The 14113-nt window shown below is 36.3% G+C and overlaps 1 protein-coding gene across 1 annotated transcript in view; it reads right to left on the minus strand.

Moving 5' to 3' along the window:
* Nucleotides 1–14113, minus strand: part of SLIT3 (slit guidance ligand 3) — a 524002-nt gene that overhangs the window by 434066 nt on the left and 75823 nt on the right. The window contains exon 4 of the mRNA XM_081937040.1: nucleotides 10711–10782. Coding sequence (XP_081793166.1) covers nucleotides 10711–10782 — 72 coding nt within the window. The remainder of the gene's footprint in view (nucleotides 1–10710; nucleotides 10783–14113) is intronic.

The raw sequence follows: 14113 nt of genomic DNA on the forward strand, positions 1-14113 counted from the left end.
TCGGGGCGGTGTACAGTCCATAGAGAATATCACAAAATACAATAAAAAAGTTAAATATGTACAGTTTGGAGGAGGTTAAAATGCAATTAAAAGAACTGTACAAAGCTATATAAATATAAGTTTTAAATCCCTAAAACAGACACAACAAATTAAAAAACCCCTAAGATAACCAGATAATAATACATTTGCCAGGAGGGACAGTTGTAATTATGCCAGGCCTGCTAATCGGAACAGGTGAGTCTTCAATTTTTGCCGGAAGGAGCGGAGGTCAGAAGTGGTTCTAATGTCGGGGGGAGGTCATTCCAGAGGGTTGGGCCCATCACAGAGAAGGCCCTACTCCTTGGTGTCGCCCGTTGGCATTGGCTAGTGGACGGCACCAGGAGAAGTCCCTCCCTGTGTGAGCGAATTAGCCGCAGGGATGTATGTGGGAGGATGCGATCCCGCAAGTAACTAGGTCCCGTGCCATGGAGCGCTTTAAAGATGGTAATCAGCACCTTGAAACGCACCCGAAAAACCACAGGTAGCCAGTGCAGCTCGCGCAGGAGAGGTGTTACGTGGGAGTACCTCGTATTCCCCATCACAGCCCGCGCAGCTGCGTTCTGAACTAACTGCAGTCTCCGGGCGCGTCCCAAGGGCAGCCCCATGTAGAGAGCATTGCAGTAATCCAGGCGGGACGTCACCAGCGCATGAGTGACCGTGCGTAGGGCATCCCGGTCCAGTAGGGGGCGCAATTGGCGCACCAGGCGAACCTGGTGGAATGCCCCCCTCGCCACTGCTGCCACATGGTCATCCATTGACAGCCGGGCATCAAATTGCGCGCCCGTTCCACAGGGGGCAATTGTTCACCCCCTATGGCCAGCAATGGAATCAGCTGGCTGAACCGAGGTGCCGGTAGCCACAGCCACTCAGTCTTGGAGGGGTTGAGTTTGAGTCTGTTGTCCCCCATCCAGACCCCGACGGCTTCCAAGCACCGGGACATCACCTCGACAGCCTCGTTGGGGTGGTTTGGGGTTGAAATATACAGCTGAGTATCATCAGCGTAGAGGTGATACTCAACCCCAAAACCACGGATGATCTCACCCAGTAGTTATATCCTGCTGCCTCACCCTGCCCATCCTATACTGCGAAATCAAGACATCAAAGTTTAACCAACAGATAAAAAAAAACAGAAGGTCTATATCGGATCTGATTGTGATCAAAGGAAGAAACAAAAGTAGCCACAAAAGAACCAGTCACTATTCCCTGATTCCAGTAAATACTTCAACATTGGGCTGGCCTGCTGTTAGGGAAACATTTCTGGACTCCACTTCTGGACCTGGCTTATAAACACATACTCCATCCACATCTCAATATGGCCCGTATCCTTGTTTAAACAGAATCAGATATCAAATCAAATCAAATTTATTACAGTCAAAAACCAGAAACCAGAACAAATAAAAACACTCAAGGAATATCCAGTTAAAAATTATAGAATAAAATAATAAATAACAGATAAAATCTATATTAAAAACAATTTAGCATCCAATCTGTCAGTTACACATGGCCTAACTATAATATCAATACTTTGTAATTGTAATGCTACATTAGTTGTGTAAAATAGCTATGGTGGATTAATCACGTTTCCGATGAATCCCCAGTACTGATGTGCAGAATCTAGCCACTGCACTGTAATCACAATCTGTTTGCCTCCAGCAGCCACTGGAAATAAGCATAGGAACAACCAGGATACCTATTGATTATTGGGAGGATTAGTTTTTTTTTAATATCTCAATAGAAAGAACACCTAGGAAGTACGTATGTATCCAATGGTCTCCGCCTCTCCTGAGCCGTAGGAGTAGAATATTTCAATCAATGGTATTTTTTTATACTTGCTGTACAGGGCAGCCAATATAAGTGCATGGCATTGTGCGAGCAACAATGCTTTCCGGTGGTTTGCTGTCTCCAATGAGCTAAGATAGCTTGCAAGAGTAACTACATATCTAACAGAGTCTGGAGCCAGAAACAATGGAGCTTTCCCTAAGTCCCTTTGCCTCTCAATGTCCTCTACCCTTTGTCGCAAGGTTTGTTTTGCTTGGTCATAGTCCAACTTGAGTATTGAGGCTGGAGAGAAGCCTAGTTTGGCAAGGTTGGACTCGACGGCCTTGATCCATGAAGGGGGAATTTGTCTTGGAAGATTAATGGAGCAAGGCCTTCCGGAAAGAAATTAAGCTTTAGAGAACCAGGTATGGGAGCCAGTATTGTGGTTCTTTGCCACTTCAGAAGCAGCATCTGCATGTATATTTCATAGAAAAAAAGGAAAGAGGGAGCTCAATAAAACAGTGCACAAGAATTTCAATAAGTGAGTCAGAAGCAACATGACACCAATGTACAATAATGTAGCACAGCATATCATATAACCTTTTTGCATAATATGAAGAGAGTTCAAAGTGAAGCTGGTATGAAAAATTCACAATGAAAGAAGCCCATTCAGTAAGACATAGTAGGTACCCCATCCTCCATGTGAAACAGCTACCACAAAAGCCAGTATTCAAATGTCTTTATATAGAGTAGAAACTTTAGACATATTTAAGGGTTTTCTGATAGTAATGATTCTAAAAGAACATTTACAATATTGCATTCATTAACTCATTGTCAAATAATTAACATAATATGTATAATTATCCCCAAATCTATTGTTTGCCATTCTCTTAACTAAAGTCAAAGAACATTGTTGGTCATCCTATTAGCACTTTTTGTTGCTATTCAGCCTTTAGATTTGCATTCCATTTCTCAATTCAAATCTCATAATCTTAACATTCTGAATTTCTCATTAACATCTCAAATTTAAAATCAGCAAATAGTAAAACTTTATAAAACCTATATGATGATATTATCCTCTATAGTTTTACTAAAACCAGGTAAAATTTAATTTACGCCTTAGCAAAGTATTTCATTGATAAATGTTTAAAACACAGAAACAAAACTTTTATTTTTGGATTAGTCAAGTTAGGATTATCAGATCAATGTGTCTCATGAAAAGAATGCTGTCTGTTCCATTTAAGTGCCACTCAGATCACATGCCAGAAATGCCACTTCAGTTTCTGAAAAAAAAAAATGTATTCTCTTACTGTAGGTTTACATAACAAGTCACACATTGGCGAGATGAGAGACTTCAAAAATTAAACCACATAACTAATTTATGCAGGAGGAAAACATGGTGTCCACCACAAATACAACCATTACTGGGTACAAGCACATCAAGAGACAACAATATTTAGCTAGTTAGGTTGTATATTAAAACAGGAGCTATTTGCATATATAATTTTATCAACAGCTAACCAAGAAGTATATATATTTGAAAACTCCTGCACTGAAAATACTTTATGAAAAATCTCCTAATTCTATAATTTACTACTAAATCAGCTATAAACCTATCAGCCAGCTTTTTTGCTTTGTTTCACACAACCATTTCTAATTAGTTACCCAAAGACCAATCATAGAATCATTATGATAAGTATAAGAACAAGTATAATCTTTATTGTCATTGTACTTGAATACAACAAAGTTGGTTTTTGATTGATGTACTAATTCTATAATTAGATATTTTCAGGGAAGTGCCAAGGAATTAGAGAATGAATAGTTGAAAATAATTATGTAAAATCAGCCATAGAAAGGTGCATTTATTAGGAAAGGAAGCAATGATTGGTATTCCCAGTATATTCTGCTGCTTTCTTGTTGGAACTATATTTTCTATTTTTCCTATCTAATTATTAATGACATAAAAACCAGGATGCAACTGCTTAAATATACTGTAACAATAACTAGATTTCCTTCTCAAGTTCATACAATTACTGGCTAGTTTGTATTAGTGGCAAATTAACTGTGTAGGATTGTATTTCTTCTTAGTCAAGTACATTATGACCTGGGTTTAATTCAGAAATGTAGAATTCTATTGGAAATTCTGTGAAATCATAATATTAAATATATTGCAATTTGATATAAGATTTCTGATTCAATGAAGAATAAATGTCCTATGCAGATATAACTTTGAATTATGGTTGTTTTACTTAAGTGCAGTTAAACAATTAAGATATAATTCCATAATTTCAGTTTGTAATTTATAATCAAGAACTGAAGAAACAGAAACATCATCAAACATAGCATTGTGTTTGTTCTGGCTTAATTAAAAATACTGTAAAATCTCAACATTTTTATTTATTTATTTATTTGAATTAAGAAGGTTAGTAAACATGTCAGTTTAAGATTATCTCACCTTCTAATACTATAGTGGTATTTGTAATAATAAGTTCTTTTGTTAACCAAAGAACTGTCTGTAAAACATTTGTTTTATTAAATTAGGGTTTCCCGGGTTCTTGTACATGTTATAATGGAGAGAAAATTAATCACTCATCTCTTCCTAATGAATCTTTTCTGTATCTTCAGAAATTATACCCTAAATGCTTCTGCTCTCAAGGCTTTGTTTTCTATGAAGAAATCCATCATCAAACAAGAGTGTGAGACTGTGTTTTCAGCTGGTTCAAGTCATAGTGATGGATGTGTCTATCTTGGCATATGTTAGATTGCGCCACAAAGTTCATTCACATGCCAGAGGCAATATATTGCCAATACCCTGTAAACACAGCCATATTACATTAAATATGCCATATATTTGCATATGTGTGTGTGTGCATGCTGTATATGGCTTAGAGAGGGCTGTAAAGCACTATGAAGCAGTATATAAGTCTAAGTGCTATATACATACATACGTATATAAACACACACGGCATATAGAAGCAGAACATTCAAAATAAAAACCCTCTTATGAAATGTCTACAAGAAAACAACCAAGTTCAGAAAGCACCAAGGATTCCACGGTTCAACCTGAACGAAAAGTATTCTCTTTCATCAAAATCCTAATTGTTTATCACAAACAATTGTAACAATATGGCTTCATGGATATTATATCAGCTTTCAACAGAGGAAAATATGGTACCCTGATGATATTACCTGCTTGGGTAATCAAACATCTGCAAGGAAACAGCTAATCCTAGTGAGCACTAAGGACTTCACAGTTACATCGTTTTCTTCAGTGCGCCTACAGTAGGCTTTCAGTTCTGCTTCTCTATCATGTATTTCGGTGGTGGGTTATGACTTTTAAGCCCCGGTACGGGCGTACCAGGGCCTGCCGGGAGCACCAGGTACCGTTCCGGTATGGTGCTCTGGAGGGCCCACCTGCCCGTGCTCTTTACGAGATTTGAGGTTTTTGGGAATTATGCGCATGGAGCATACGGCATCTGCGCAATGCTCCACCAAACAGCTGGAGTGTCGGTAAGTACACATGAGTGCACTGCATGCATTTGCACGCGCTGCATGCATTCATGTTGTGAATGCCCAGTCCCGTTGCACTGTACTGGTTGCACTGGGACCTGGACCACTACTGACCTATTTGTAGACTATATCAGAACTAGCAATGTAGCCAATTTATTTCTTTTCTCCTCACCTATCATACACAATACACACTAAATATTCAAAATTTTGGAAGAACCCAAGCAATAGGAATTTCATAGGATTTCAGAACAAGAAATCTAAAATTGTCAATTGACCCCTTTCAGATGCCAAAAAATCTTGCTTCTATCCCCCACCTCCTTTTATTCTCATGCTTGAAGTAGAGTCATCTGACGTCAGCGAAAATGATTGGTTTGAATAAGAATAGTTCCCTGGCACAGTTTATTTTTTCACACAAATTGCACAGATGTTACCAGTGAAAAATGCAAATGCAAATGTAGCCACAGGATCCTAGACACCACACAGCAATTTTTCATTTTTTTCTACAACAGTTTTGAAGATGCTCTTGGGAATGACAGAGAGAGGGGGGGTAGAAGGAGAGAAGGAGAGAGAGAGACTGACTTAAGGCTTTAAAAGTTTCCAAGTATCACTCAGAGCTACATGTTCTTTGAGCATGCTTATACAATTGATCAAAATGTATGTATCCCACTGATTTTGTGATAGTTGTAGAAACTTTATAAATGCATAATTGGAATGGAGATATGTTTCTATCATCTAAATCTATTCATGGTGTTTAACACACACACACACACACACACACACACACACACACACACACACCAAATCAATACATTTTCAGAGAGTAGAACTGGCTCTCTCAAGGAAATCCTGTTCAATCCCAGAATAGGGAGGGGAAGGAACTCATCAGAGGGGGAATTTAAGCTTCTTGAACTTTTAGTATTAAAACCATTCTGTGGAAAGCTGAGTCACTAAAAAACATTTGCTTCCTGAAACAGAGCAAGAAGTAACTAGCACTTTTTGTGGCTGGTCCTTTCTAACTTTTTGCAACTCCTGTTTCTATCTCAAAACCTCTGCAGAACTGTCTATAACCTTTTATATTATTTTTATGGAGGTGGTTGGGATTAATTTTATGTTGCGGAGCATTGCTATGGATGTTTCAAAGTATGTATTGTTGTTGCTATTTTTGTTGTTGTTGTTATTCTTCTACACATTTTTCAGTGCATTTGACAACTTGTAATTTAAATTATTTAGGGTCTTTACATTTCAGAGGATAAGACATCAACAAATAAACAAGTAAAATTAAATCAGAAAATTCTAACTAAACAAAGCTGAATATATATTCAGGCAGGTGTTTACTCTCTGGAAAACTTAGACTTACTTTTGTATTTTTTTGTAAAGTAGATGCTAATACAGGCATAAATTGTTAGAACCTTCAATAAAAGCTTCCAGAGGAGTGAGCAAAGTGAACAAAAACAGTAGAAAAAAGAAAGCCTTTAAAAATCTGTTAAGAAAATTACAATCTTGTGTATTATAGAGGCACTTCCTCAGCAGCAAAATCTTTCCAGGAATCAGCATAAAATGATACCAAACCTACTTTTTATAATTGTGCCTTTATACTTACTGCCACTTCTCTTTCTCTTCTGCTTTATTAAAAAAGTGGATAAAACATCTGTACATATTAGTTTTGAGTTGCTAACTTCACACCGGGGAGACTGGAAATCCAGGATGAAACCTCAATTATTCACTTTCTGACATCCCCTCATTTGTTTTCTGCTCAGTTCAGATAATTTGTTAACGTTCCTTTCATAGCTGAAGAAAATAAGCAGAGCCCTTGGCCTTACACTGGAAACAGAAAGATGCCACAAGGGCTTGCAACAAGAGTCACTTTTCCAGACATGATTTTGCTCAAATTATACCATTTAGAGACAGAGCACAGTGAAAGCAATAAAAATAGCTTCAGCTTGATAAATGGTGCAAGAACCTCTCAGCAGTCTCTAGTTGTCACCTCTGACCTAAAGAACATCCTTTCAAACCTGAAGTGCCCTCCGGAGCCCTGACGTTCCTTGTAATTATTTACCATCTTCTGAACAGACCTGCTGGGATCTGTACACAGTAAAGCCTCGATTCCTGAATGAGCTAAAACCATAGCAACCCTCTATTTCCTTTGGACATGTTTCTTTTGCCCTCAAAGGGCTTAATAACTTGAGCTTATGTAAAAGGTGAGTTACTAGCACCTGCTCTCATGTGAGATGAGCCTTTTAATTTAAGGGCACATTCTGACAAGTAACTTGCCTCTCAAGATTAGCTATCATCCTCTGACTAACTGTAAAAGACATCCCAAGTAATTGGAAGACACTTTCCAAGTTCTTTAAGGCAGAGAGGCTTGGGATGAGAAGCAGTCCTGCCCCACACATCCACTAAATTATAGCATGTAGACTCTTAATAGTAAAAGCTTTTGTAAAACCATAAGCTAAAAACATCAAAACATTACATAAAATCGGATACTACTCACTTAACAATTCCATCACTTAGCAACAGATGTTCTAATCCCAACTGCAGTTGCAAATTAAGGACTATCTGTAAATTCTCATGTATATCAATAACAGACCAATAAAATAGTCACAGCTAAACTTTACTGTTCAGTGATGGTTCTTCAAACCTTAGAAGAAAGTTCTTTATGGAAGTAGTCTCCCCAACTTTAGAACCTGGAAATAGGAGAACCCACCCATCAATATGAAGAAAACAAAAAGTGATGAAATATTGTAATTGATGAAAGAGGAAATATGTCTAGGGAGAAAAACACCAAAACCGACTGTTTTTGCAAGGTCCATATGCTCATGATGCAATTTTTTTGCATATTTAGCAGTATTTTTCTTTAAAAAACAACCATGAATCATGTTTTCTTTGAGACCTTGATTTGTCAAGCCTGAAAGTGTAGGACCTTAGAGCAAACAAGCTAACTGTGAAAATGGAGCTTTGGTATCTCCATAATCAAGCCATGATATAAGAGGCAAGAAGTTCACTACTTTATATGTATAAGAGAAAAATTCTGGAATTGATATTTAAGGGTTGATTGCTATAATCAGCAGGAGCCTATCTTGGTTATTTAAACCTTGCATCTGCAATTGAAGCATGAACCTTTCCAAATCATGTGCCCAACTTTTCCTCAGTAAGCTCCAGAATGCTGGTTGACTTTCCACAGAGAGATTGATGCTATATTCTGAGTGAAGTTCTGAAATTCTTCACTTGTGAAACATGAAATGCCAATTTTGGTTTGATCAGATGGGTAAACATTGAATGCTAACTAGTCATTTCTTATTACTTCATCTTTTACTACTTAAATTCATTTATTACACAAATATGAATCCAACAATGGGAATGTCTATTTTAAGACATCTAAATTCTCCAGAGACTGACTTCCAGAAAATTTGGCCTTGTTTCTTGAAACTCTATGATTTAAGTCAAATACTTGGGATGGGAACTGAATATAAACATTATTCAAATATGTCAAACTTTTTTCCCTTTTAACATCACAGACAGGGAAGATACTGTTCTATAAATAACGTACAGCAAAGCTTCAATAAAATGACCTTGGAAGAAAATGCAAACATACAATGCATAATTTCTGGAGTTCTCCTCCTAGCAATGTATGAATCAAACTAATTTAACAGGATTCTTTGCATTCCTTTTTAAGGTTGATTTTCCTCTATATTCCCACCCATAATGTCAAACAGATGTCACCAAAGGACATGTAAATAATTATAGAAGCCTCAGACCTTTTCTATAATTGAAAGACACTGCAACTGTAATGCCCCAGTTCTTTTAACTGGTTTTCTTTTAATTGGCCAGTTGAAGGATAAAACTGTTCTTCATAGCTTTACAAGTATTTAAATTGCTTGTCAAGGACTTGTTTTCATTCCATTTCCCCACAAAATTCAGGAAGACTTGTTTAAACTCTTATTGACAATAAACATTATGATTGGAAATCCAGGAAAGACTATCCTAATAAAATGGCACTTTGTAATTTTCAAATCTTCATTCTTATATCACAAATACAGATTAATTTTTTTTACTGTATACTGTTGGTGAAAAAAAATATTTACTGAAGGTAATGTACATCACTAACTTTTTTAGATAAAATATTCTAATAATAACATTTGTTGCAGGTATTTTGGCTGGGAAAAAAACTGAACGTATCCACTGAAAATAGATGGAAAAATTAGGGTGTTAGCTTCATACTATTAATGTATTAAGAGTCATTCATTTACTGAGACAATCAGGTTGTCAATACTGTGTGTGTGCATGCGTGCGCACATACACACAGACACACAGACACAGAGTATCCAGGATACAACCATGTTGTATATCAGCACAAATTATGTAGATGAACTTTTTTTATGAATCAGAGTAAAATACTGAAATGCAATAAGTGGCTTTTAAAACAAAATCTCATGGTTGCTGAGCTCATATCGTTGTAATTCAGAAATATATTTCTTTTATATAATTTGGTATTATAATGCAAATTATAATTAGATCTTTGATTTGATCTAAATGGGAATACAAAGGCAGGACCTTGTTTACTTCAAGGACATACCAAATAAATACAGCAGCGGTCATGAGGTGATAATAATCATAGCTGTCCTATTGCTATGCAAAACCATTATTGGAATAAAAATCAGTGTCTTTATGGACACCTATTTCCTAAGCTCCTACATCCAAAATTAATTTGTTTCTTCAGACTTTATCACAAATTGTACCTTTTCACAACATGAATGAATTTATCCTCTCCAGGTACTCAATTTCTTTTTAAAAAAATATTCTCCTTCCCCAGCATGTGAAAAATCAGACAAAATGTGGTAGCACCTTTTCAAAATAATTAATTTCATTAAAAGACATAAGATTTCATGGACTGTAGCTCACCTCATCAGATTTTTTGCCACTATAGACTAATATGGCTGTCCTCCTACAATGTGCCAGCATGTGAGGAAATTAAGAAACTTCATATCCAATTTTATTAATCACAGTTTGACATACAGTAATTAATTTTAAGAATGCTTTGTTTGAGGAAAGCCAACATTTGTGAAATCTATGATCCAACTTTGTTCCACCAAAAATTTTGAGATTAACCCCCAGTTTCACAGTGTGTTAATATAAATTGAAAATAGAAATTTGTGATCTACTTGTAGCCATATTAGAGAAGAAAAGAGAAACAGAAACATATCCAAGACAGTTTTGACTTCACAATTAATCTACAGAGTAGTAAAAAGACAAGTAAATGTTTCCCAGCAAAAGATTTCATATAATAAACTAAGACACATTTCAAAATCCACTTCAAGAAGGCATCATACCAAAACCTCACAGCCAAAATTGCTGACTTAAGAACCAAAGCACATATAGGATGCCAAAAATAAAAACTATACTTACAGTCTGGTTAGCTTCAGCGTGTTCTGAAAAAGCAATTCTGGAAGAACTTGCAGTTTATTTCTGTTCAGGCGTCTAAAGAAAGAAACTCAGTGTTAATAGAAGATCTGTGAACATTACCATGAAGCAATGTGCATTAACACTATTGTTACAAGGGATATTGCAGACCGTTTGCAAGAATTTTTCTTTTGTTTAACACAGATTGCTTTTTTCAGAAAATTGTTAAAGAAATAATTGATATTTTTTTAAAAAAAATCAAATACTTAATATTCATTGCAGTTAATTTGATACTTTTCCGCTCTTCTCTCTCTTCCTCCTTCCCTCCCTCACACACACATACATACTTCTTACATGCTTTATTTTTAATGAATTGAATTATGTATGTGTGAATGTATGTGTGAACGTATATATTTCTGAGAGATCATGTTAAGAGTCCCATTTGGCAGCTCTTAGGCAGCAGGCCTTTTCTGTGGTGGCACCCACATTATGGAATCTCCTTCCCCAGAGGTGAGGTTGACCTCATAACCTCTGAGCTTTGATTCCTTAAGACCTGGTTGTGTTTGCAAGCCTGGAGACTCCAAGGGATAAATGAACTTGTGAGGTAACTCCATTATTATTAACATCCCATGTTCCTTGTTTGTTTAGCTTGTTATAGTTTTTAATTCTTTTTATATTTAATAACAATATTATTAATTATATTAACACTTTTTAAGTTTATAATTAAAACAATAATGGTTTTATGAATTTATTATTTTTAGCTTTGTTGTATGCTGCCAGAATTGGTTATGATATGATGGACAGCCATATAAATTAGACAAAGAAATAAAAATAAATAATGATGGTTTACTATGTCATGGGAATCTATCACGGAAATTATTCTAGAAAACTGAATTATATTGTAACACTCCCAGTAGAAATTTCAAATTCTACTTTTGCGGACAACCAGCAATGAACTTCAAATTATCAGCAGAGGTCCAATCTCCCAAGTGAAAACATTTATGGAATAAGTGGCTGGTTCTGATTTCCCTTCTTATAAACATGTTAGACACATTCATTTACTTTTGATTAAGAAAAATGTTGAGATCAGCCCTATATTGGCTGCAGTGGGTAAGCTGCTTTGAATAGTGTTTCACAATATTATCAGGGAAGTACTATACACTAGCTTCTTCATTAAGTTTCAATGAAGTTTCAATATAAAACTTAACCCTCCCTTCCAATGTGGCAATATCACAAGAGCAGAATCTTGCAAACTTAATGTTGGCCTAAAATATGGCAAGATAAATTCTAAAGCCAGTTCTTCATATTTTTTTATGATGGAGTCAGCATTCAGCAACAAAAAACAATGATTCTTATTCAAGCCTATAGAACACTCAGACAAAAGGAAAAGAATTCAAGGTTGTAAGAACAGAATCTTAATTGTTTTGGTTATGGTGAATGCCTGGGTGACACCATCTTCATTTTTCTGAAAATAACTAGAACATTGTTCTAAGGATGTTTAAGGATTGTTCTAAGGATGAAATAAATCTGAAGTACTTTTGCTCATTGTTATTCTTGGATACTCAGATCTCATTGCAGTCTTATATGCATTGTCATTTAAGTGGGGCTACATCTGAAAACCCCAGAAACTTCAACTACAGTAATATGTCAGATTGCTGACAAATTTTCAACTAAGAGAAAAGTGTCAGATCAGCAGTCTGTAAGCTGTGCTAGTTGATAGCTGTTTTCAGAGTGCAAAGAGGTGTGAGGTTGAATGTAGCATCTGTCTGCAATTATTTAAAGCAGCCTTTTCCAGGGATCATGCAACTTCTTAGGGATCATGCAACTTCTTAGCAACAGCTGTACAATCCCAAGAAAAATGTGGATAAGGAATCACTACATTCATAGCCCACATGTGACGAAACACCTTTTTGCTCTATTTATTATCCTCTTTAAAGTCCAAGGTAGGATGGCTCCTGATTGTAGTTCTCATCTGAACTTCATCATCTTTTAAAAAGCTCTTGTGCTCCTCTTATGTATGTGCACCATTGGTTTAACAACATGACCTGTAGCAACACACAAAAAGGATTTTTGCTCTTGCATGCATAGTGTACTCAGCCGCAAAACATTTAACTTTCTTTCTGCTGTCAGCTTAAAAGATTCATTTCTCAACAAGTGTTTAACTCTACTATTGAATACTCTGATTTATTGACCTCTGATTTGGGGTTGGTAACTTACTGCTACTGCTTTTGCATTATTCTTTTTAGAAAAACATGAAAGCAAATATTCTTTTATTGTGCATTGCTTTAAAAGCAACATCCTTCTCTGAAACTAAATAATGGGGATAAAACAAATCTAAATTGAATAAAAAATCTTCTTTAGAAAAAAAAAACAGAAAACCCTTTCAGTTTAGATTCTGTTCCAAATGAATCACTTCACCACTTCGGCTAGCCCACACTGCCAGCCCATCAAGCCCTTGCCACCTCAGAAACAAAAAGTTGCAACTTTGCTAAAGGAATAGAATTACCCAGTGGCTAAAAAGAGTTATTAGATCCAGGAGTGGCTTTTGGTGGTCTGTTCTTAGCTGGAAATGAGCCTCCTGAGCATCCCCAAGAGTGTCATGTCCTGCCAGAGCTCATGAACTTTGTGGTTTGCATGTTTCCTCTACAAAAAGAAGAAATAGAAAAAAGTACCAGTCTCATCTTTTTAACCATAATTATCTGTTAGTAGCGTGGGACAGTTGTTTCTGCTTTCTAATCCTATTTTATCAGTTTGCATGAGATGCTGGGACAGAAAACTTTTGACAGGTTTAAAATATATGCTTCTTCAAGTGGGTCATCAAAATGTACTTAGTTACATTCCGATTAGCATGCACCTCTTTCTTTGTTTTTAATTTTTAAAGAAGGTACAAGATCATATTTGTATGCAGGGAGGGGTATTTTTTTCTGCCATGGAAGGCAAAAGGCAGAGAAAATTACCAAATCACCCTCTATTAGAGACAGCAAAAAGAATTCTTCTTCTTCTTCCTGTGCCATATCCGTCATTGGACGTTGGCAATCACATTAGCAATCCTATTTTTGCCAACAGCCGCATGAAAAAGTACTGCTAAGTACTTTAACCAGTGCCTTGGGTTTTGAAGCCATGATGTTATTCTTCTGCCTGGACCTCATTTGCCTTCAATTTTTCCCTGGAGGATTAAGTGAAGGATGCTGTATTTTTCTGGGTGTCATATCACGTGTCCAAAATATTCTAACTTTAACTTTTTAATGGCTTTGATTATTTCCCTTTGCTTTCCCAGGTGGTTTATCACCTCCTCATTTGTGATTTTGTCAACCCAGCTTATATGTAACAGCCGTCTATAAATCCACATTTCAAGTGATTCTAGTTTCTTCAAGTGTTTTTTTTTTTTGTCAGAGACCAACTCTCTACT

Source organism: Natrix helvetica (assembly GCF_964273705.1).
Source record: "Natrix helvetica genome assembly, chromosome: 1".
NCBI classification, from domain to species: Eukaryota; Metazoa; Chordata; class Lepidosauria; order Squamata; family Natricidae; genus Natrix; species Natrix helvetica.